This window comes from Schistocerca gregaria, chromosome 3, assembly GCF_023897955.1.
Source record: "Schistocerca gregaria isolate iqSchGreg1 chromosome 3, iqSchGreg1.2, whole genome shotgun sequence".
Classification (NCBI taxonomy): Eukaryota; Metazoa; Arthropoda; class Insecta; order Orthoptera; family Acrididae; genus Schistocerca; species Schistocerca gregaria.
In genome coordinates, this window is record NC_064922.1 from 538,931,109 (window position 1) to 538,957,500 (window position 26,392).

At 38.6% G+C, this 26,392-nt stretch overlaps 1 protein-coding gene across 2 annotated transcripts in view; it reads left to right on the plus strand.

Moving 5' to 3' along the window:
* Positions 1–26,392, plus strand: part of LOC126354257 (coiled-coil domain-containing protein 22 homolog) — a 184,320-nt gene that overhangs the window by 131,409 nt on the left and 26,519 nt on the right. For both annotated transcript variants that reach the window (XM_050003775.1, XM_050003774.1), the window contains exons 9-10: positions 514–688; positions 1,419–1,553. In XM_050003775.1, the coding sequence (XP_049859732.1) occupies positions 514–688; positions 1,419–1,553 (310 nt within the window). The remainder of the gene's footprint in view (positions 1–513; positions 689–1,418; positions 1,554–26,392) is intronic.

Here is a 26,392-nt window from a genome sequence, read left to right on the forward strand (position 1 = left end):
GTTTACTTCATGCACTTCACTGATCTGACAATGAACTTCAGCTGCTTTCATGACTTCAGCAATAAGAAAGTGAATCACAGCACATATTTCACAGTCAGTGGGATTCTCAATTGGAGAAGGCATTTCAAATAATCACAAACAAATGAAAACACACTGAATATTGGGGTGAATTATGTAGAAAAGCAGATTATAATACAGGCACTCATGTAAAAACAAAATTGCTAGAAACACCTACTTCTTTTATTTTAATTTTAAAACCGTTCTTACTTTAAAAAGATACACTTCATAATTGTCCATTTCTACACGCCTGTCTAATGCTCAGTGCATTTTCTATTTCTACACATTATTGTCCCATATCAGTGGAAATAATCTTCTCTTTGTTCTGTTCAGTTATAGTTTGAGCCTTAGAAGATCATTTACTGTGATTATTTATGTAATATTAATGTTTGTTTTGGAAATAAAAAGCATTAAAAACTTCATAATTGTAATACTGAATAGTCCCTTTACTTCTAGGGTATCCAGAACAGCATACACCAGGCGTATCATGGAAATCATTGGAAACATTCGAAAGCAACGTGATGAAATTGCCAAGGTCCTAGCAGATACACGAGAGCTTCAGAAGGAGATAAACACTCTCTCAGGACAACTTGAAAGATCATTCACTGTTGCTGATGAACTTATATTTAGGGTATGCCTCCTCTTTGTGACACATTAATGTATTTTGTAATTACTAGAAAAAGAAACTTTATAGCATAAAATAGCCCAGGATGCAAATTAAGTATCAAACTGTGTATGTTACAGCCAGTTCAGTTTTTAATACAAAGTTTAACTTGGACATTTTTGAAGTTTGATTTTGCAAACAATTTTTGATCTCAGCATGTAATTTGTGAACCCACACAGTGATGATTTAGTCACGTGCTCTCAGTGCAACAAAAATGTGTGAAACATGGATATATCATGCAGCCATTTATAACGTAAAGACGTTGTGGAGGAATGTGTTTGTGCTAAAGTTACTCAACATGCAAATACTATGAAATTTGGCATGTGCTGAAGTGGTGTGGCTTAGTATTTTTCCAGAGATATGTTTGTCACCATGTGTGAAGTTTTCTCATCATAATATAGTGCCTGCATCTGGACTTCAGTGCTGTTATTTAAAACAAAAATTGAACTTTGAGTGCTGGTTATCAGCCAGTATTTCATAATTGCTCTTATCTGTTTTTACTGCAGATGTTCTTTCTATGGGCTACTTACTGCCCTAAAGTTGTGATGTATCTTTCACTACATTATTCCTCTTTTATGTCTTCTGTCACAACTTTTGTCAGAGAAGACATATTGTGTTACTGCATCATATATGTGTTTATTTTCCTCTTAATTGATTTGCCAACTTAGTTCTCACTCAGCTACAACTTTAATTCTAGGATGCCAAAAAGGATGAAGTTTCACGGCGTGCCTACAAGTTATTGGCAACACTCCACTCAGATTGTTCAGAACTAGTTCAGATGGTAGAAGAAACTGGCGCTATAATACGAGAAATCAGAGATCTTGAAGAACAGGTATGAGTGTCAATCTTTAAGTTTAAAAAAGTAAGCAGTGGATGTTTGTGTAACTTTGCAATGCCTTTTCGCTTAGTGCCATTTTAGGAGAATTTATAGTCCATTGATATTAGTCATTACCAGCCACAGAGCCCTTACCTTGTTACCCTGGACCACATCGAGGGACCCAGTGCACTGGAATAATAGTCATTTGCCATGTCAGATGGCTCGTTGGTCTAGGGGTATGATAAAATGAGGCATTTGCGTGACTATATCAAAAAGACACTCACGTCGTGAGGTGGCACAGTGGTCGGCACACTGGACTTGCATTCGGGAGGATGACAGTTCAAACCCATATCTGGCCAACCTGATTTAGGTTTTCCGTGATTTCCGTATATCGCTTCAGGCAAATGCTGGGTTGGTTCCGTTGAAAGGGCATGGCCAACTTCCTTCCTAATCCTTCCCTAATCTGATGGGACTGATGACCTGACTGTTTGGTACTCACCCCAAAATTAACCAATCAACCACATCAATACAGTTAGTAATCGTAGTACAGCTGAGGAAGATATTGCAGATTACAGTCTCTGTTGGCTGTGTTCGTGTCTTTGGTTTGGGCCACGTCAGTCTATCAGCTAAGACTATTTGGTTATGAAGCATTTACACATTACATTTGTTACACTGTAAAGCTTTGCTCAAGCTGAACATTGTATTGAATAATATTGTGCTTTACTAGGCATTGTTCTATTGAAGTTCGTTTACCTTTGCCTTCATCTGTCCTGTGAATCAACTTCTCAGCCAGTTACAGTGGTACCTATAGTTTGAAATGTACACCAAAATGCAGTGCAACATGATTTATCTTCTTTTCATTGCTAGAGGTGAAGTGACAGAAACAGTGCTAGGACCAATGGGGGTTCAAATCCCAGATGTTTGGCTTTGTGGTCTGGAACTTGACCATGAGTCACCGAGGCACACAGCTGTACAACACATTGATAAATTATTTATCAAACGGAAACTGCACTGAGTCACAGGAAGAAACACTGCTTATAAGACGCAGCTCTGTTTGAGAAGCAAACAAAGAAAAAGGTGGTGATATTCTACTTTGTTATTTAAGATCTATTAATAAATAACAAGTAATTACATGTAAGCACAGAACTGCATTATCCACTTATCCATAAATAATTTATTCACTAATATAATTTTACAACTGATCTATTTGTTAGAATAGTTATATAGAAGCAAATTTATTGGAATAATGCCCATCCCTGTTTGTAATACTATTGTTGATTTCCACATTACACATGTATGTAATTTTGCAATGCAAATAACAGATAATAGTAAGTACTTAAGAATCCAAACTGGATATATGTTAATATTTTCATTACATGGGTGTTCTCAAATAGGTAGAGAACAGTAACTTGTGCCAAAGAGCCCTCACCTCTTATAGTGATACATAAAGAGTTGATAGTCTTTTTAACAAGGGACTATATAAGAATTCATGACAATAATAACTGTTGTTAGAAGTCACATGATGAGCATGACAGACAAATTATGCTGTCCAGTCAGTTTGGTCATTATTTCATTTTTTGCAAGAAAGCAGTGAGTGAGTAAAACATTAGTGTATATACATTATAATTATCTGTGCTCTGGGAAACTGGTTGACTGTGCACACTTTCTTGTAAGCTGGGTGGTATCTTTGTCACTTGCTTGCATATAGGACATGACTCCAGTGAAGTGACCAATTGGTATGCAACACTTGGCAATCTGTTTGTTTTTATGTGCCATCCAATGTTGGACTGGTGAGCTATTTGTTTGTATTCACCATCCAATGTCAAGTTCCACTGTTTGTTTGGACTTCTAGAACTGCACATGTGAAGCTTGTTAATGCGTTTACATTAAATCCATGTAATAACATTCTCAGTACTAGTGACCTTGCACATTATGGTATTGACCCTCAGTAATTTTGTGGGCAACTCTGAACCCAACAATCAATCTTGGCATAAATTTGTGTATTTGTTATTGTATATCAGTGTACTTACAACTGTGCTCCTTTTTTAAGACAGAATGCTTAGCTACTCATGCCCAAAGTGGCAGGTCAGACATCTTTCCCCAGAACTAAATTTTCACTCTGCAGCAGAGTGTGCACTGATATGAAACTTCCTGGCGGATTAAAACTGTGTGCTGGACTGAGACTTGAACTTAGAGACTTTTGCATTCTACGGGCAAGTGCTCTACCATCACACAGTTTTAATCTGCTGGGAAGTTTCAACTTTCCCCAATTGGAAGTACATACGATCCATTGTTTTATTGCCACAAACTTCCTTGCAACACATTTCTAAGACAATATTTTTCTTTACCTGTATCAAGCTACATAATAATATTGTCAGCACATTTTTCATAATTTTCATATTTGTCAGGCCAGCTTCTGCTGAAAACACACACACACCATCTCATAGAATAAACATGTATTATGAATGAAAACACAGAAGACACCAGTGTGCGTCTTCATACATAATGCATAAAATGAAGTACCAAGAACTGATGGAACTGTCAGTCGTTATGAAAAGGATAGTTGCTACTCACCATATAGCAGAGGTGCTGAGTCGCAGATAGGCACAACAAAAAGACTGTTAAGCAAAGCTTTTGGCCAAACAGGCTTTCATCAAAATTACACAACATAAATACACTCAATAGAGCAAGGCAGCCAGAGACCGTTGTCGTGTCTGAGAGTTGTCATTGCACACGTGTGTGTGTGTGTGTGTGTGTGTGTGTGTGTGTGTGTGTACGTACGTGTGAACGAGCACTTACCTTTTATGTATTGTGCATGGTATCCTTCGAAATACTCTCCTCCACAATTGATACACAGCTCCCAATGCCATTTCCACTTCTGGAGGAAATTTTCTTTTATCTCATCTTCGTCCTTTCAAGGGGGTTTTAAACTTAGGAAATAAAAATAAAAGTCCGAAGGGGCCTGTCTGGAGAGTATAGAGGACGGGGTAGCAAACTGATTTCATTTTTTGTGCAATAGTTACGCGTCAACAGGAATGAAGGAGTGGGTATGTTATTGTGATGCATGACATTGTCAGGCTCACAGTGCATCACAATAGTACCATCAATTAACAATTATTCCTAGTAGCACGATTTTATGATGAACTAATCCTTCAAAGTCAAAGAAACTATCAGCATGGCTTTGACATTTTACCTGATCTACCAAGCTTTTTGTGGTCTTGGAGAACCTTTCCCAACCTATTGTGAAAATTGAACCTTGGTCTGAACATCATAAACGTAGACCCATGTCTCATCATCAGCTATGATTTTCTTAATAAACATCTTATTCCCATTTGCACAATCCAAAAACTCTTCACAGATCGTGAGGCGAAGGTCTTTCTGGTTTTGACCCATGAGCCGTGGGACAAATTTGTGACAACATGATGCATTCCAAGATGTTGCACCAGGATTTCATGAAGTGATCCAACTTAAATGTTACATTCTTCTGCAAGCTCTTGGACAGGCAGTATTTGATTGGTATGCACAATTTCGTTGATGTTCCTGACATGCATGTCATCAGTAGATGTTGCAGGGCGTCATGAATGAGCGTCGTTTTTAACTTCCGTCCAGCCATTTTTGAACCATGTGAACCATTCGTAATACCGAGTGCGGCTTAAGCACTTATCACGGTAGGCTTCCTGCATCATTTGGTGTCTCCGTGTAAAAGTTTTCTTGAGTTTCACACAAAATTTAATGCAAATATGTTGCTTCTCTAACGCTCCAATCTCAAAATTCGCAAACTGTGAGAGTAGACAGTCTACTGTATACAGCACTGAACAATAACTAACAGACATACAACAATGAAACTTCTGGCAGTTACACATTAAAAAAGGGGTGTGTAGGGATATCAGCCACATTTTGCTCCAACACTCTATTGACACAAAATTACTAATGTTCTGGAATTTTTTGAACAGACCTAGTATGTTTTCGAATTCTGTTGAAAGCCTTGTTTGACATCTTTTTTTTACCGTATTTACTCAAATCTAAGCCACACTTTTTTTCTGGATCTTGTAATCCAAAAAACCGCCTGTGGCTTAGAATCGAGTGCAAAGTAAGCGGAAGTTCTGAAAAATGTTGGTAGGTGCCGCCACAACTAACTTCTGCCGTTGAATATATGTAGTGCTTAACAGGCATGCTTTGCAGGCACAAAGATAAATACTGATGCGTAAACCTCTGAGTCAGTAAATAAATTTAAAAAAATTCTCGTCTTCCCCTTTTTTCTCCGCCTTGAGTTTCGACCACTGCATTTTCATACATTATCTAAATTCCGTACTGTTCATCTTTGAATGTAGCAGCATTTCAATGTACTACGAAAATCCGACTGGCAAGACTGTTTGGAATGTTTGTCAATATGGCCAACTCCATGTTCTGAATTTTTTCTACCTGTGAAAAGAGATGGTTGCTAATAGGAAGTTTTATGAATTGTGAATCACATGCAGTATTCTCTTCACCATAAGAATAATACAAATATAAACATTTTGCCATGTATTGTTTCGTGTTTGTTGCTGTCTCATTTAAATCCTGTCTGCCTAATAAACTACGAAACTAGAGTGAGACAACAGCAAATGCGGAAGAATATACACATCATCTCATGTTGATATTTGTATTATTCTTATGCCTAATAGTGATACAGTCAGAAATGAGGCACGGCAGTTGACTAGATTTTTAAATCTAAGATGACTCTAATTTCTGTGCAGAATGTTATGTACTAAAGAGGCGTCTGCAAAGATTTTCGAACAGAGAAAAATTTTCACTAAACTCTTATCATACGCAGTCTATTATTTGGTTCTTGTTGATCATTGTCAAAGAAAGCAGCAGTGTTAGTAACAACAAATAGCAGTCTCTTGCCATATATATATATATGTCTGCTTGTGTCTGTGTATGTGCGGATGGATATGTGTGTGTGTGTGTGTGTGCGAGTGTACACCTGTCCTTTTTTTCCCCTAAGGGAAGTCTTTCCGCTCCCGGGATTGGAATGACTCCTTACCCTCTCCCTTAAAACCCACATCCTTTCATTTTTCCCTCTCCTTCCCTCTTTCCTGACGAAGCAACTGCCAGTTGCGAAAGCTCGTAATTCTGTGTGTGTGTTTGTGTGTTTTGTTCATGTGCCTGTCTGCCGGCGCTTTCCCGCTTGGTAAGTCTTGGAATCTTTGTTTTTAATATATTTTTCCCATGTGGAAGTTTCTTTCTGTTTATATATATATATATATATATATATATATATATATATATATATATATATATATATATATATATATATATATATATATATATAAAGATTCCAAGACTTACCAAGTGGGATAGTGCCGGTAGATAGGCACAATGAATAAAACACTCAAACACACACACAGAATTTCGAGCTTTTGCAACTGGCGGCTGCTTCGTCAGGAAAGAGGGAAGGAAAAGGAAAGATGAAAGGATGTGGGTTTTAAGGGAGAGGGTAAGGAGTCATTCCAATCCCGGGAGCGGAAAGACTTACCTTAGGGGGAAAAAAGGATAGGTATATACTCGCGCACACACACACATATCCATCCATACATACACTAAAGAAGCGTCTGCAAAGATTTTCGAATGGAGAAAAATTTTCACTAAACTCTTATCATACACAGTCTATTATTTGGTTCTTGTTGATCATTGTCAAAGAAAGCAGCAGTGCTGTGTATATATGGATGGATATGTGTGTGTGTGTTTTGAGTGTGTGTTTTTTCTACATGCCTGTCTGCAGCTCAGCAATCATTTTTACAGTGAGTTGCTACCTATTCTCATTATTATTGATTCTCAGAGTATTTGAACAAGTTATCTGTTGCATGTATTGATCACTGTGGTCTCATTTCATCAACATGCTGTATGTGGGTCGTGAATAGTTGGTCATGCAAGTGGATTTCTATGCCGGTCTAAAACTTCAGGCCATGTCTGTGGGTATCTGTAATGGATCACGCCTGCTGATATGAAGCCATTCAGTTCCCACTAATGTGCAGGTCCTGCCCGTCAGATGTAGTCCCACAGATCTGACTGCATGCCAGGTCTGTCTGTGTGTGGCATAATGTAGTGAATTTTTATGGTTTATCCACGGACCCAGGACTTCAGTGGCTCCTCAGTGGCAGTGGATTTAAAGAATTGTGACTGTTTCACCACAAGTATGTTGTACAGTGTGGCATTTTATAGACATTTTATTTGTTCTACTACATTTTTTGGTTTATATGTTATATGTTTGAAAGTATGGATGATAAGAAAAAGAAAATTGTCAGTTGCTGGAAGTTTGCATGCTACATACTCGTATATTTCAGAAGCAAAATCAAACAATACCTGTAAAAATAATAGATATAACCCAGTGGGTAACAACTGACAATAATGAGCATAGTAGAACCAACATTTTATTGGTAGTCACCTACAGTGTTGGTTTACACAATTGTTCCCCACCTTATACACTTCTTTCAAGATGCCTACTTTTTCTGAGGTTATTTCTGAGCTTAATGAAGGTATTTTAAATCTGTATTGCAACTCCAAGGAAATGCATATTTTTGTCACCAAATGTGTTTCATTTTATTGAAATAAAATAACATCAGTGGTCTCAATGAAACACACATACCACTTGGCTTGCTTTCTTATTTTTGCTTACATCAGGAAATGCAATCTGCATGCAATTTTTTTTTTGTTTTTTTTTTGTTGATCTTGTTTGCATTATTGTTTCTTGTACCATGGCTGCAAAGACAGATTGTCAACTCACTTCTTAACTTACACTTGAGATCTCAAAATTTGTCAGGGAAATATGCTAAAGCTTTTTTGTGCTAAAACTTGTTTGAAAATCAGGGAAATATGAGGAAATTTCACTTGGGGAAACTTGCAGCAGCCCAGAGTGTGCAAAGGCTTCTTAAAGAACTGCAAGGCAAATTGGAACAAAAACTAAAAAATTGACAGTTTAGTTGCAAAAATCTTGTAATCGACATATCAAAATCTGTAAAAATGGGAAAGAATAATTTTCAGCATTTCATTAGAAGTGCGTACCTACCAGCTGCAGAAACTAATTCATTGCCTTTGTTGGATTCATGGCCTGGGCAGAATGATGCCGCATGTTCTTATGCAGGATGACGAAAAATCTGTAGATGTAATGTGGATTCCGCCTAGAACTACTAGTGCGATTCAACCTCTTGACAAAGAATTTTTTCAACAGTGGAAAGCATTTTTCAGGAAATTATCAGACAGCATAATTTCCGATACCTCTCTCCCATTTCAGGTTTATCTGCAGAGCAGTATTCTTCAGCTCCAGTCATTTGTGCATTACCAGTTTTCTTTGCCACACTTTACAGATTCCATCAGGTATGTCTGATATGCAGCACAATATGCAGAACAACGGCCAGAACCGTTTCTGACTGCACCTCAGTTCTGTCTAAATAAAACTAGTGGTTACTGTGAAGTGCCTGACTGCATCAATTTTTCCTTTATCTGGTGTGCCTGACACAAGAAAAATGTTTGTTTTTGTCATTCAGTAGACACTTTGCATTTTTGTGATGGCTACAGGGAATAAACAAAGAACTGTTTGACAGATGTACAGCATTCAAACATTATTATAAGGAATGGCCTACAGGAATTATTGTAAAATGTGACACTGCAAGACACATTTCATTTCAACGAATTAAAAGTCCTAATTGATGGATGTCATCTGTGACATCAAACACTGTCAGGATTTTATTTTCTCTGCTAGCCACTTTTATCAGAATTACATGTGCAAGAATTGAACTGTCAATATGAAGTTCTTTAAAAAAATGTTTGTATAGTTTAAGCCAGGTTTTCACTGGAGCAAAGAAGCTAACAAGAATGAGTAAAATAGAATTCTGTCTGGTGTACCCTGTTGGCCTCTTGCAGGTCTTTCAACTGGATGCCACTACAGCTACTTACATGTCTTTTACCTTCCCCAGTTAGCTTATCTGAAAATGGAGACCTGCAGTTTAACATGGAATCTGAATCACATGTCTTTCGTGGCCACTCCAACGTCAGTGAGAAGTGAATGAATGCTCCATTAAAAATCATAGTGAAAAAGTTGTGGTCTGAATGGGATTTGGCCCCACACTCTCTGTATCATGAAGCATGTGCTTCGCCTCAAATGAAAAACAGCCCACAGTTGCACTAAATTATGTTTATTTTAAACCTTGGTCATGGCTTCTGCTGTAATAATATAGCCTTCTTCAGAAGTCTTAAAAATGATCAAAATAACATCTACACTAATGATACAATCTACACATAAACTTCAAAATTAGGTGAGTGATAACATATTACTTACGTACAAACTAATAAATGAAAAATGTCGTCGCCCAGCAGCTGCGTCAAGACCAATAAAATAATTTCAACAGACATAAGCCTGTTTAGAATATAAGTAAAATTATATATGTCATCGTGTGTTCTCCGCCACTACTTCTGTTATACTGGGCCCATGGTCAACAAATGTGCTGCACCCCCTGCACCATAGGTGGCACATACCACAATGAGCTACATCGCACCGTTTATCAGGCAACTAGTCAAAAAGTATGATAATAAATTTATAGCAGCCTACACGAGCAAATGAAGGATCATATACTTCTTAATACGAATGTCCAACAGATGAAATACTGTTGCGTACGATCATTCGATTGGTAGAATATTAACAATTTCATATAACAGAGTTTGTTATATCACTATTTGATGCACTATTCAGAAACGAGACTATCATATGCAAATATAACTTCAGCTTACATTATACGCTCTAATAACATATAGGGCTAATTCTACCAGCCAACCGTAGTCATTGTACATAGCCACATTACCAGTGATTGATATTAGTTCTATGACTAGCACCCTAGTACATGAGTGCAGTAACATGATACAAGATGACAAAGGGCGCATTAACATATCTGTCGTCAACATAACCACTGTTAACATAAAATCAGCTCATGACTTTGACAAATTCCTACAGGAGCATTGTCCTAAAACATTAGTTTATCTCAGAAGATAATCATACAGTCATATGGCACAATCGAGTAACTACTAGTGCCTATCTGCCAATATGGGCTGAAAACCTTCAAGGAAGCTGGAACTTTTCAGATAACATTGATCATTCAGTAAATTCCTATTGTCAAACTTTTTGTGCGTGTATATCTGCACCTTCTCCAATAAATCTAGTTTCATACCCTTTTGCTTCTTTACATAATAGTTTGGTGTCATTGAAAGATTGGGTTGTATGTCCTCCTTCGATGATTTGTTCAGCAAACATTGACCCATTCTTATTCAAACCCATCCTCGATGGCATATGTTCTTTATATCTTATGGCTATAGACCTACCTGTTTGTCCTATGTAATACGGCGGGCAATCATTATATTTCAATTTATAACCTCCTGGTTGCAATAGCTTATTGTAATTGTTATTGCGGAAACAAAGAAAATTCTGTTTTAAGCTATTGTTCGTGGAAAATGCTACATTACAGTCGTGTTCATGGAGCACACGTTGCATTTTATAACCAGACCATTTTTGTTTTAGAAAAAAACAACGAAAAATAATGTGACCATTAGACCTTACACACATTGTGAAAATGCAAGCTGTCACCTCTTGAGATTATGCTGGACGTTGGTAATTAGTGTTCTGTTATAAATCTCCCCTCAATGGTAATGAGAAACCAGGGAAAACTGGCAGCTGACATACAAGGAAAATTTTGGACCACTGTTAAGGAGAAACGGAGATACAGTTCTGTGTAAAGTGCATGATCTCCATGCATGTCAAGGTTCCATACAAATCGAGACACTTAAATTCTTCCTTCCCTGCACCATTTTGCATACTCCATCAAGAACAGTGCGCTTGTCAAGCAAAATAATCCTCACCGAATAGCAAAGTTTTGCATTGTGGCCCTAAGAAGATAGAGTTGTATCCTGTATGCCGAATATTAGCTCCTAAAACTAAAAACTAAGAACACAGCAATCATAGGCAATGTTCACAACCTCATGTTCTTATCTATTCCCTCTAGTATAAACGATTCTACCCATATACAGGTGAATGGTAGTGAGTTTTCTGCAAATGCTCATTTTTGCTTCCATTTGCTCCATTGTAAACCAGGCTTTAGTTGCTTAAAATTGGTGTTGTGATCTCTGGATGATTCTGCTATGCAGCACTGCGTGAGTGATTCACCGAGTCGCATGCTAGGCAGGTAGGGCTGTACAAACCACTATTACAAGCTCTTCTTCGCATGGCAAAAATGTGTAACTTCATCATTTTTTACAATATACTTGCAGTGCCTCGTAGCAGCTAAAATTTTGCCAGTACATTTCTTTCATTGTCTTCTTCCCGTGAAAAAAAATTTCAGGGTAGGTTTCAACATGTCTTATTGGACCATTCCCTTGTGAGACCAAAGCAACTGTATTTACAGAGAATATATAAGAGTGCAGTGAAGACACAACTGAAAGCAGAACTGTTAGCTTTATAGCACGACTGAAAGTGCTAATTGGCCAGTGAGGTGCGTGTGACTCAGATGTCAGTGTTCCATAGGCAATACTAGCACTCGCAGATGCAGCTGTACTGTCCAGCAGCCATCATAGAGACCCATGCCTTCCCAAGGCCCTGCAAAATCATGTGACCAGAATATCAGAATCTTCTGAGCCCACTTAATTTTCATCATCCATCTTTAACACCACATTTAAAATTCTTAGTTCTCTTCCTTTATACAGTTTTTCTATGGTCCTCAATTTACATAAGAAAAATAATGTATGACAGATGAAGATAACAGAATACTTTATTTCACCTACCACTTGTTTTCCAGTTTTGATAAGTTTATCAGTAATTTTGGTTTTGCTTCTCCTCTATACTTTTGTCTTCTTTTGTTTTCTGTCCCTCCATTGAACTCTTACAAGGTTATGCATGCTCCAGTGGACAGCACACTTTCTGGATGCCTCACAATGTACAGTATGCATCTGCTGTTGCACAAGGCTTACAGGGAGCACACTTCTATTGTGTTTAAAGGAAGGAATATTAAACATGCCCACCTTATGAGCCGGCCGGGGTGGCCGAGCGGTTCTAGGCACTACAGTCTGGAACTGCGCAACCGCTACAGTCAGGTTCGAATCCTGCCTTGGGCATGGATGTGTGTGATGTCCTTAGGTTAGTTAGGTTTAAGCAAGTAGTTCCAAGTTCTAGGGGACTGATGACATCAGAAGTTAAGTCCCATAGTGCTCAGAGCCATTTTTGAACCACTTTATGAATTTGTCTTTAATATTGTCCACCAGTTGGATTTTAATTAGAAATTTATCTTCCAGTAGCGACTTACTATCACTCAATAGGGTCTTTATTTCTTCCAGTCTCCATCGTGTTAAACTTTCCCTGATTATAGTTGTACGTACCATGTACCATTACTTTTCTTTCAACGTGGGGACCAAATTCTTAACCCCAGTCTCTCCAAACCTGGTGTCTCCAATAATGTCTCTTTTTATGGTCACACTCACAGTTTCTGTAAATTCATTGGGTATTCTGATCTAATCAATCAAACATTTCTGCTCCTTGACAGTTTTGCAATCTGTATTATGAATTAAACACTTAATGTATGACATGATTTGCTGTTCGGGTTCACTAAAAGTTATTATTTCTTTAGATAAACCCTAGATTTCCCATTATTCTGACTTACTTCCTTAGCCTTAGGAACACAAAGATATGTTGTTTTACATGGAGCACCAACCAAAGGCAAATTTTGCCCCTTTTATAATAAACAGTTAATCCTGTAATATTCACTTTTTCAAATACAGTGGAACCTCGCTTAACAAGTACTTGCCATAACGAGCACCTCCGATAACAAGCAAAACAATTGTACAAAAAGGACATGCTTAACAAGCTATGTTTCGCATAGTGAGTAATGATGATCTAGTGCAACATCACCAACCTTTAGCATGCGACGGGGGAAACGTTCAGCAATATGAACCCTTTTCATTGTAAGCAGTGACATATGAACAATGTCTTTATTATATACTGTAGTCTGGGTTTAATGCTCTTTCTGCTACCATCTTAGGCCAACTTCTGATCACATATTTTTCTATACTTGTGTTCACCCAGTGCTTTTTTTCCCCCAATTTTAATAACCTTCATAGAAATGTCCCCAAAGATGAAGCCTCACGAACATGACCTTAGAAATGGAACATAAAATCATTGAAAAACGTGAATGTGATGGAGCATTGCTGATTCAGCATGCACATACAATCAGTCTACATCAACTTATTTGCACTATCCTAAAGAACAAGGACAAGATTAGGGAGACAGCTGCTTCAAAGGGAATGACCAGAATATCTAAACAATTGTTTTTCTGGATGATGTTGAAATGTTACTCTGTATATTCATAAATGAAAAGCAATTGCAAGGCAACACTGTTAACAAGAATATCATTTGTGAGAAGGCGAGAATGATGTTCACCGACCTGGTTAAGAAGATGATAGGATCATCAGCACCTGAAGAAGTGTTTAAGGGAAGCTGTAGGTGGTTAGAGATGTTGAAGAGGAGAACCAGCATCCACAGCGTTATCAGGTACAGCAAAACAGCCAGCTCTGACTCAAAGAACTTAATCAGAAATTTCAAGATGCACTTAGATTCTGAAGGTTATGTGCCACAAAAGGTTTTTAATTGGGATGAAACAAGTCTGTTCTGGAAAAAGATGCCAAAGTGTAGCTTTATATCACCAGAGGATAATGCATTGCCCAGTCACAAGCCAATGAAAGACCATCTCACACTGCTCTTCTGTGTCAATGCAAGTGACGATTTGAAAATTAAACAACTGTTTCCAGAATGAGATTTTCACTCTGCAGCGGAGTGTGCGCTGATATGAAACTTCCTGGCAGATTAAAACTGTGTGCCCGACCGAGACTCGAACTTGGGACCTTTGCCTTTCGCGGGCAAGTGCTCTACCAACTGAGCTACCGAAGCACGACTCACGCCCGGTACTCACAGCTTTAATTCTGCCAGTATCCGTCTCCTACCTTCCAAACTTTACAGAAGCTCTTCTGTGAAACATGCAGAACTAGCACTCCTGAAAGAAAGGATACTGTGGAGACATGGCTTAGCCACAGCCTGGGGGATGTTTCCAGAATGAGATTTTCACTCTGCAGCGGAGTGTGCGCTGATATGAAACTTCCTGGCAGATTAAAACTGTGTGCCCGACCGAGACTCGAACTCGGGACCTTTGCCTTTCGCGGGCAAGTGCTCTACCAACTGAGCTACCGAAGCACGACTCACGCTGCATGTTTCGCAGAAGAGCTTCTGTAAAGTTTGGAAGGTAGGAGATGGATACTGGCAGAAGTAAAGCTGTGAGTACCGGGCGTGAGTCGTGCTTCGGTAGCTCAGTTGGTAGAGCACTTGCCCGCGAAAGGCAAAGGTCCCGAGTTCGAGTCTCGGTCGGGCACACAGTTTTAATCTGCCAGGAAGTAAACAACTGTTTGTTTACCATTCAGAAACTCCTTGAGCCTTCAATAACTGTAAAGCCCAGATGAGCATGTTAAATTTGATGTGGAAGTCCAACAACAAGGCTTGGGTGACACGTCATCTTTCTTGTGATTGGATCAGTGAAATGTTTCATCCTTTGGTAAAAAAAAATTTACTTGAGATGAATCTGCCACTCCATGTCTTTGCTTGTTATGGATAATCCTCCTGCCTGTTCTACAGGCCTAAAAAACCACGTCTTTGAATACTTTCAATTCATCAGGATCCAATTTCTGCCTCCCAACTCCATCGATTACTCCATCATATGGACCAGCAGATTATTTGTAACTTTAAAAAGCTGTACACGAAAGCACTCTATTAGAGTGTTGCTTTGAGTTGACTGAAGTTACCAATCTCACTCTGAGAGTTTTGGAAATATCACTTCAACATCGTTTCTTGCATCAATATGATCAAAAAGGCATGGTTTGTGGTTACCAAGAGAACTCTTATGGCAGAAACTTCCTGGGAGATTAAAACTGTGTACCGGACCGAGACTTGAACTCAGGTTCTTAGTCTTTCACAAGCAACTGCTCTATTAAGCTCTATTAAGTAATTAAAACTTTGAGGATGGGTCGTGAGTCATTCTTGAGTAGCTCAGCTGGTAGGGCACCTGCCCGCAAAAGGCTAAGGTCCCAAGCTCGAGTTTCGATCTGTCACACAGTTTCAATCTGCTAGGAAGTTTCATACCCGCACACACTCCACTGCAGAGTGAAAATTTCATTCTGGAACTCTTACTCCTGCTTGGAAGAAGGTTTGACCGGAATCCGCTGTCGAATGTGACAGAGGCATTAGAGTCAGTACATGTGGAGCCTGTAGTCAATGAGATTGTGTCTTTGACCAAGAGAATGGGATTAGAAGTGGATAACAGCAATATTGATAAGCTTGTGAAAGATCAAAGCCTAGAAATGACCACCGAAGAGCTTATGGAGTTGCAGTGTGTTTCACAGCAGGAAGTTGTGGAGAGGAATTCGGAGGAGGAGGAGGAGGAGGAGGAGGAGGAGGAGGAGGAGGAGGAGATAACAGCAAAGCAGCAATCTTGTAGCGCAATAAGAGAAATGCTGAAAGCATGGGAATCGGTTGCATTGTACACTGAAAATCATCACCCAATAAGGCAGTGGCTATGTATGCTACAAATTTATTTGACAATAATACTGTGTCACATTTTCGCTAAGTGTTGGAGCGTTGGCAGAAACAAATGAGTATAGATAGCTTCCTAGTAAGAAAAAATTAGTTATGTGACCAGGATTAATAAAGTACATAATACTGTATCTATAATTTTCTTTGAATAAATGATATGAACAAGATAAATCTCTTAGTACTTTTTCTGCATTGAACACATTACATATTATGTAGGATAAATTATTTTGAAACTTCCTGGCAGATTAAAACTGCTTGCTGGACTCGTATTCGAGTTTGAGTCTCGTTCCGGCACACAGTTTTAATCTGCCAGGAAGTTTCATATCAGCGCACACTCCACTGCAGAGTGAAAATCTCATTCTGTATAAAATATTTTGCTTAACGAGTGTTTCATATTATGAGTAATGTGAAATGAGTTCAAAAGGAAATAGGGACAACATACTAAGAACGTAATTTTTTGAACACACAGGTTGAATATAACAAGCAACAGTGGTCAAATATTGGACAATGAAAGTTTTTATAGACTAGAAACATAATGTCTGTACTTGAATACACAGGCTGTGCAAAGTTTCTATGCAGTCTTTGATCTATTGACTGAATAATCCTGTTTTCTTCTTGATGCAAAGTTTCAAAAACAGAAATAAAATGCTTGCACAAATGTAGGTTATGGTACAATGAAAACTTTCAAAAAAATACTCTTCTCTTGGAGAGAGTGCTATCATTTACAGATGACATTTTCCTGCTGCACACGAAATGGTTGATCCTGAATGGCTCTTACACAGATGGAGACCACAGCTTTCACATGTTAACTTGGTTTTCGTGATGTTGTCTCTGGCTATCTGGTTACTTGCATTCCTCAAGCATCTTGATTTCCTAGTTGGTTCCTCATTTGCGCAGCAATTTTGGTTACCTCTAGTTTCTTTTCAAGGATGTCTCCCAAAGCACAAATAATAGTCGTTTCAAGTCCTCAGATCACTCTTCTACATATGGTTTCAAAAGTTCAAGGACTAATTCATGGAGACACAGTTTTCTGGCATTTGATTTCCCTTCGTTCCACTTAGGCACATTCATTTTGAACAGTGTGCGTGAGTTTACTGCTGGTATATCAAGTAGAATGTAGAACGTTGTCAGTAGCCATCTTCTTGTAGCCCTTTTTGTAGAGTATGTCTTAGTCATTTGATCTATGGCATCTACTCCTCCCTTAGTGGAATTATAGTACAGGTATCGATGGGTTTTCGTTTTTGGTGTATCAACATCTACTCCTGCATCATGTGTTGACAACATCAACAGAGATTTTTTTTGTAAGCGAGAATCGTTACTGGATACTTCTTGGTGGCTGAATCTGTGAATGCAAATTTGGAGGAATACAGCTCTCTGCTGTCATCTTAAGTTCTTGTGGTATGTGTTTTCTACTGGATTTGAGTGTGCCAACCAATGTTAATTTTGTAATCTTCATACAGAATGTCCCCCAATTCCACAGATGTTAGAAACGGTCAGCTGTGACATTGTAGCTTGTATTCTTTATTGGCCCACCAGTCTCTTCATAATCTCAAAAGGACCTTGCTCACAGGCTAGTCTACTATCTTTTCCAGCACACACTTCCATTTTTATAGTGTATTGTTTACTTGCACTACTAAGAATTCAGACAAGTATGGCATATTTTCTAGTTTTGTCTTTGGAAATTCATCAGTTGTATTGTGAGGTCCACTTCTGAAGTACCTTGGAAAATTCCATTCAATTTTTCAAGTACTGCGTGCAGCAGTGCAAATTTGACACTTACATGTCTTTGTGCTGTGGTTCTTTTATCATCAAAACAAAGAATTTTCAGTAGCTGATATGCTCTTGTCTTAATTACAGTTCCTCTTTATACAGCTCTTCTCAATAAATTTGGCCATAAATCAGATTACAAAATATAGGTAGGTGTCTTGAGAAATTCCCACTAGAATTAAAATTCCCATCGAAGCGTATGTTTCAGAAATGCTAGCAGGAGATATGTTCTCGTCTTTGCTTCTTCATGTGTATGGTCAAAAATTTCCTGTGCTGTTTTAGGAGTGAAAAATTTCTTAAATTATTCCCATCAGTAGTCATTCCCTGGTGTTCACAGACTATGTTGGCAAAATCCCTTTTACAATGCCTTGGAGCTTTTGCAAGATACGCTCTACCAGAACTTATAACATATTTGTTCAGAGAATTGTCTGTATGTTTTTTTCCTTCATTGCCCTCTGCTTCTATTTTGTGTGATCTGACTCAAAATCACTGAAATCTGATAAATCATCATCTACTAAGAGTTTCACAAGAATTTCTGCATCATTCAAGCCTGTATAACTCATTTTAGAAAAACTACTTTACAAGAAAGGCATTTGCTCTACTGTGACAAATTGCTAATAATGATGGTTAGTAATCAAAAATGAAAATGAAACTCAACAATTACTCTCAACAAGGCACTGTATAACTCACATTTGAAATTTCCATGTGAAATTTAATAAAAGAAGAATATATGGTCAATTTTTGTCCATGCTTGGTGGTTGCAGGGAAGACAATACAATTATGGTCTCATGTTGTACAAACCAGGGCAAAATGTGCCCTAGAGCATAAAATTTCTATTTTTTATTTGCAATTTTTAAAATTTTAACCAAAGAAATGTATGGTATAGTACTTTATAAGGTGAAAGATAAGTAGAAAAAGGCCCATAACACAGAAGGATATTTGTTATGATTTTTTAATAAAAGAAAAATATACAAGCAACTTGTGCCCATGCTTGGTGCTTGTAGGGTTAGCAAATTGGCTCAACCTGGCCTCTGCCTGAGAGATCATCTGATATGGTTAATATTTCTGACAGTTAAGTGGTTACGTACCTCAACCAACTTGCCTTCATCTGTACAAAAGTTGAATGCCTAGCTCATTTGGTATTTATTTCAAGAGTTCTTAATATCTTGTTTTATAGTTGATAACTACTCAACATTAATGAGTTTATTCATTCTCCAATAGCCTGCCTGTCTGTCAGGGTAGTTTCTATCCATGCCCATATGAATTTAAATATCTGAATCTTTGATGCCTCATTAATGGTTACAGTCTTTTAAGTTTTATTTTATATTTACTGCTTTTCTAACTTCGATTTTATTGTGGTGATCTCTCATTTTGCTTTATCAAACAATGTTGCTTGCTGTTCATATCTGCATTGTGGCTATCATTTACCACAGCCTCTGGACAAAGTAGTGTCTAGTTGCACCTTGTCAAGCACTGTTCATTCAGTCTTTTGAAGGTGCAGGTGTAAAGATAAATTACGCTTTTATGTTTGAGCTGTGCAAGACAAGATTTTATATTAATCATTGTGGGTAATATTAGCTTTACCTTGAAAAATTTTCCACTATTATGAACCCAACACTGCTTCATGGCTTTACTGTGCCAGTTTATTTCCTTATATGTATCCACTTACATAGTAAATACACGCTGTGCAAATGTGCACTATGCAGCCTTATTTTTTAATGGCTCTGTTATGCATAACTTTGACATGCTCAGTTAAGAAGCAGATGAAATTGTGACAGTGTGAATATTTGTACTAAATATCAATAAGACTGTCTGTTATCATTTAACATTCTTCACTTGTTAGTGTTTTCACATTATAGTAAATTGTTTCAGAAATATCTTTGATTGCAATCTGGGATGTATTTGTGCCATGGTTATCTAGCATTTTAAAACATTGAACTTGCATTTGGATAAGAACAAACATTAGTGGCTTTTGACCTGTTTTAGTGATTTACAAGATGTAGACAAAAATACATTATAATTTATTCTTTATTGATCGTTACTGAACATGATTATCTCTACTAAAGTCATTCATCAAGGGTGCTCATGACTCTTTTGTTAGTGTATGAGTGGCAAGCATGGAGCCCCGAACAGTCACAGTACTTGGTTCTTTCCTGTATCTTTTTTTCTCACACGTGGCATTTAGGGCAGATGTCCTGTTGACAACTTAGCCTGTTCATAGGAGAGATCGATTATGGCTTTTCCCATTTTGTATGTCTTCTTTGAATAATACTCTCAGACTTCAAGAAGAATATAATAATTCAAATCCCAAAGACAGCAGGTGTTGACACATGTGAAAATTACCGAACGTCAGTTTCATAAGTCAAGGCTGCAAAATACTAACGCGAATTCTGTACAGACGAATGGAAAAACTGGTAGAAGCTGACCTCGGGGAAGATCAGTTTGGATTCCGTAGAAATATGGGAACACGTGAGGCAATACTGACCATACGACTTATCTTAGAAGCTAGATTAAGAAAAGGCAAACCTACATTTCTAGCATTTGTAGACTTAGAGAAAGCTTTTGACAATGTTGACTGGAATACTCTCTTTCAAATTCTGAAGGTGGCAGGGGTAAAATACAGGGAGCGAAAAGGCTATTTACAATTTGTACAGAAACCAGATGGCAGTTATAAGAGCCGGGAGCATGAAAGGGAAGCTATGGTGGGGAAGGGAGTGAGACAGGGTTGTAGCCTCTCCCCAATGTTATTCAATCTGTATATTGAGCAAGCAGTAAAGGAAACAAAAGAAAAATTCGGAGTAGGTATTAAAATCCACGGAGAAGAAATAAAAACTTTGAGGTTCGCCGATGACATTGTAATCCTGACAGAGACAGCAAAGGACTTGGAAGAGCAGTTGAACGGGATGGACAGTGTCTTGAAGGGAGGATATAAGATGAACATCAACAAAAGCAAAACGAGGATAATGTAATGTAGTCGAATTAAGTCGGGTGATTCTGAGGGAATTAGATTAGGAAATGAGACACTTAAAGTAGTAAAGGAGTTTTGCTATTTGGGAGCAAAGTAACTGATGATGGTCGAAGTAGAGAGGATATAAAACGTAGACTAGCAATGGCAAGGAAAGCGTTTCTGAAGAAAAGAAATTTGTTAACATAGATTTAAATGTCAGGAAGTCGTTTCTGAAAGTATTTGTATGGAGTGTAGCCATGTATGGAAGTGAAACATGGACGATAAATAGTTTGGACAAGAAGAGAATAGAAGCCTTTGAAATGTGGTGCTACAGAAGAATGCTGAAGATTAGTTGGGTAGATCGCGTATCTAATGAGGAAGTATTGAATAGGATTGGGGAGAAGAGGAGTTTGTGGCACAACTTGACAAGAAGAAGGGATCGGTTGGTAGGACATGTTCTGAGGCATCAAGGGATCACCAATTTAGTATTGGAAGGCAGCGTGAAGGGTAAAAATCGTAGAGTGAGACCAAGAGATGAATACACTAAACAGATTCAGAAGGATGTAGGCTGCAGTATGTATTGGGAGATGATGAAGCTTGCACAGGACTGAAGACCACAACAACAACAACAACAACAACAACTTTGACACCATCAAACAATGGAAAATCCAGGATGGAATGTAACAATATTGTGAAAAGGAAAGTTGCTACTCACCATACTGCGGAGATGCCGAGTCGCAGATAGGCACAACAAAAAGACAGTCTTTGTGTTGTGCCCATCTGCGACTCAGCATCTCCACTATATGGTGAGTAGCAACTTACCTTTTCATAATATTGTTTTACACCATATAGTTTGAGTAGCCATGAACCATGGGCCTTGTAATTGGTGAGATGGCACGTAAGCCTCAGCAATACAGATAGCTGTATGGTAGGTTTAACCAAAGCGGAGGGGTATCTGTTACAAATGTGTGGCTCCTGAAGAGGGGAAGAAGCCTTATCAGCAATCACAGGGGCAACAGTCTGAGTGATTCACTGATGTTGCCTTGCAACATTAACTAAAACAGCCTTGCTGTGCTGGTGCTGTAACTGGTTGAAAGCAAGTGGAAACTACAGCAGTAATCTTTCCTGATGTCATGCAGCTGTACTGTATTGTTAAATGATGATGGCATCCTCTTGGGTAAAATATTTAAGAGGTAAAATAGTCCCCCTTTCTGATCTTCAGGCAGGAACTATGCAAGAGGACGTTGTCATCAGGAGAAACAAAACTGGCTTTCTGCAGATTGGAGCGTGGAATGTTAGAGCCCTTAATCAAGCAAATAGGTTAGAAAATTTGCGAAGGGAAACGGGTAGGTTGAAGTCAGATATAGTGGAAATTAGTGAAGTTCATTCACAGGAGAAATGACTTCTGATCAGGTGAACACGGGGTAGTTGTTGTTGTTGTGGTTCTGGTTGTGGTTGTGGTTGTGGTTGTGGTCTTCAGTCCAGAGACTGGTTTGATGCAGCTCTCCATGCTACTCTACCCTGTGCAAGCTTCTTCATCTCCCAATACCTACTGCAACCTACATCCTTCTGAATCTGCTTAGTGTAGACATCTCTTGGTCTCCCTCTATGATTTTTACCCTCCACACTGCCCTCCAATACTAAATTGGAGATCCCTTGATGCCTTCTTCTAGTCAAGTTCTGCCACAAACTCCTCCCCAGACCTATTCAATACCTCCTCATTAGTTATGTGGTCTACCCATCTAATCTTCAGCATTCTTCTGTAGCACCACATTTCGAAAGCTTCTATTCTCTTTTTGTCTAAACTATTTATCATCCACATTTCACTTCCATACGTGGCTACACTCCATACAAATACTTTTATAACTGACTTCCTGACAATTAAATCTATACTCGATGTTAACAAATTTCTCTTCTTCAGAAACGCTATCCTTGCCATTGCCAGTCTACATTTTATATCCTCTCTACTTCGACCATCATCAGTTATTTTGCTCCCCAAATAACAAAACTCCTTCACTACTTTAAGTGTCTCAGTTCCTAATCTAATTCCCTCAGCATCACCTGACTTAATTCGACTACATTCCATTATCCTTGTTTTGCTTTTGTTGATGTTCATTTTGTATCCTCCTTTCAAGACACTGTCCATTCCGTTCAACTGCTCTTCCAAGTCCTTTGCTGCCTCTGACAGAATTACAATGTCATCGGCGAACCTCAAAGTTTTTATTTCTTCTCCATGGATTGTAATACCTACTCCAAATTTTTCTTTTGTTTCCTTTACTGCTTGCTCAATATACAGATTGAATAACATTGGGGAGAGGCTACAACCCTGTCTCAATCCCTTCACAACCACTGCTTCCCTTTCATAACCCTTGACTCTTATAACAGCCATCTGGTTTCTGTACATATTGTAAATAGCCTTTCCCTCCCTGTATTTTACCCCTGCCACCTTCAGAATTTGAAAGAGAGTATTCCAGTCAACATTGTCAAAAGCTTTCTCTAATTCTACAAATGCTAGAAATATAGGTTTGCCTTTTCTTAATCTAGCTTCTAAGATAAGTCGTATGGTCAGTATTGCCTCACGTGTTCCAATATTCCTATGGAATCAAAACTGATCTTCCCTGAAGTTGGCTTCTACCAGTTTTTCCATTCGTCTGTAAAGAATTCGCATTAGTATTTTGCAGCCTTGATTTATTAAACTGATAGTTCAGTAATTTTCACATCTGTCAACACCTGCTTTCTTTGGGATTGGAATTATTATATTCTTCTTGAAGTCTGAGGGTATTTCGCCTGTCTCATACATTTTGCTCACCAGATGGTAGAGTTTTGTCAACACTGGCTCTCCCAAGGCCGTCAGTAGTTCTAATGGAACCTTTACTCCCGGGGCCTTGTTTCGACTCAGGTCTCTCAGTTCTCGGTCAAACTCTTCATGCAGTATCATATCTCCCATTTCATCTTCATCTACATCCCCTTCCATTTCCATAATATTGTCCTCAAGTACATCGCCCTTGTATAGACCCTCTATATACTCCTTCCATCTTTCTGCTTTCCCTTCTTTGCTTAGAACTGGGTTTCCATCTGAGCTCTTGACAGTCATACAAGTGGTTCTCTTTTCTCCAAATGTCTCTTTAATTTTCCTGTAGCCCATTTGTGTTCCTTTTTGCCTGCTTCATCTACTGCATTTTTTTCTCCTTTCATTAATTAAATTTAATATTTCTTCTGTTACCCAAGGATTTCTACTAGCTCTCGTCTTTTTACCTATTTGATCCTCTGCTGCCTTCACTACTTCATCCCTCAAACCTACCCATTCTTCTTCTACTGTATTTCTTTCCCCCATTCTTGTCAATTGTTCCCTTATGCTCTCTCTGAAACTCTGTATAATCTCTGGTTTAGTCAGTTTATCCAGGTCCCATCTCCTTAAATTCCCACCTTTTTGCAATTTTATCAGTTTTAATCTACAGTTCATAACCAATAGATTGTGGTCAGAGTCCACATCTGCCCCTGGAAATGTCTTACAATTTAAAACCTGGTTCATAAATCTCTGTCTTACCATTATATAATCTACCTTATACCGTCTATTATCTCCAGGCATCTTCCCTTTATACAACCTTCTTTCATGATTCTTATACCAAGTGTTAGCTATGATTAATTTATGCTCTGTGCAAAATTCTACCAGACGACTTCCTCTTTCATTTCTTACCCCCAATCCATATTCACCTACTACGTTTCCTTCTCTCCCTTTTCCTACCCTTGAATTCCAGTCACCCATCACTATTAAATTTTCGTCTCCCTTCACTACCTGAATAATTTCTTTTATCTCATCATACATTTCATCAGTTTTGTTGAGCTAGTTGGCATATAAACTTGTACTACTGTAGTAGGGGTTATAAACACAGAATCAAATAGGGGTAATGCAGGATCAGGTTTAATAATGAATAAATAATGAATAAAAAAAATAATAAGAAGAATGCAGGTAACCTACTTTGAACAATAAAGTTATGCATTATCGTAGCCAAGATGGACATGAAGCCAAGACCCATGATGACAGTAAAAGTTAATATGCCAACTAACTCCACAGATGATGAAGAGATTGAAGAAATGTATGAGGAGAGAAAAGAAATTATTCAGAGAGTTAAAGGAGATGAAAATTTGATAGTGATGAGAGACTGGAATTCGATAGTAGGAAAAGGAAGAGAAGGAAAAATAGAAGGTGAATATGGACTGGGGGAAAGGAATGAAGGGGAATCCATCTGGTAGAATTTTGCACAGAGCATAATTTAATCATAGCTAACACTTGGTTTAAGAATCATGAAAGAAGGTTGTATATGTGGAAGACGCCTGGGGACACTGGAAGGATTCAGATTGATTATATAACGACAAGACAGAGATTTTGAAACCCGATTTTAAAATATAAGGCATATCCAGGGACAGATGCGGACTTGGAACACAATGTATTGACTATGAATTGTAGATTGAAGCTGAAGAAATTGCAAAATGTAGGTAGGATGTGCAGAAGTTGAAAGAACCAGAGCTGGTTTCCCTCAGGGGGCTCAGCATTTGTTTGCTGGGTACGGGCTTGGCGAACCCGGGGTCCTCGAGCCGTGGACTGGTGTACCGTAAGCTCTGGGAATGCTTCAGCGACCACCGTTTGGCACAACGGTGGAACGTTGTGTGTCTTAGGGACTGGGGATCTTGGCTTGGTTGCCTGGATCGCGAGGACGGTACATACCTGTATAAAAAACCCTTCAATCTTAAGGTGTGCTGCGCGCCGATAAGATGCATGGCTGTTGAGGTGGAATAGTGGCTAGCGGGCAACCTCTGGGGAACCTGCCGCACCTCAGTTGTACAAGGCTTATCCAAGCATGCGGGGCTCTGTCTGGATGGACGTAAGTTTCCCTAGCTGCTCGTGGGATGACCATGAATACCACGAATTCTTCCTCTTTTCCTCCTAATTTTTCGCTGGCCAGTGGGATGGGTGGACCGCTGGTAGGCACTACCGCCCAATCCAACAAGAGGGCTCGGTTAGCCAGTCCTCCTGACTCCGGCGTCAGCAAACGTACAGCAGTTCAGAGGAACAGAGCACATACTGAAAACCAGAATGTGTTTTTAATTATAAAAAGGAAAGAGGGTTCCTTTGAAAAGGTTTCGCCTTTCTATATTCAAAAGGGTCTAGAAGGAATAGCTGGAACTTTAAAATCAGTGAAGCGTTTACGGAATGGGACACTACTTGTTGAAACATCAACTGTTCAGCAAGCAGTTAACCCTCAAACAGCTAAAAGCTTGGGGGAATACACTATCAATACAGAGCTTCACAGCACCCTGAATTCCAGTAAGGGTGTTGTTACTTGTAGGGATCTCGTTGACATTCCTGTAGAAGAATTAAAGAGTGAGTGGGCTCAGGAGGGAATTGTTGACGTTCAGAACATCATGAAAAGGGTGGATGGGAACCTGGTGAAATCAGACTCCTTCATTCTTACTTTCAATACCCCCAAACTC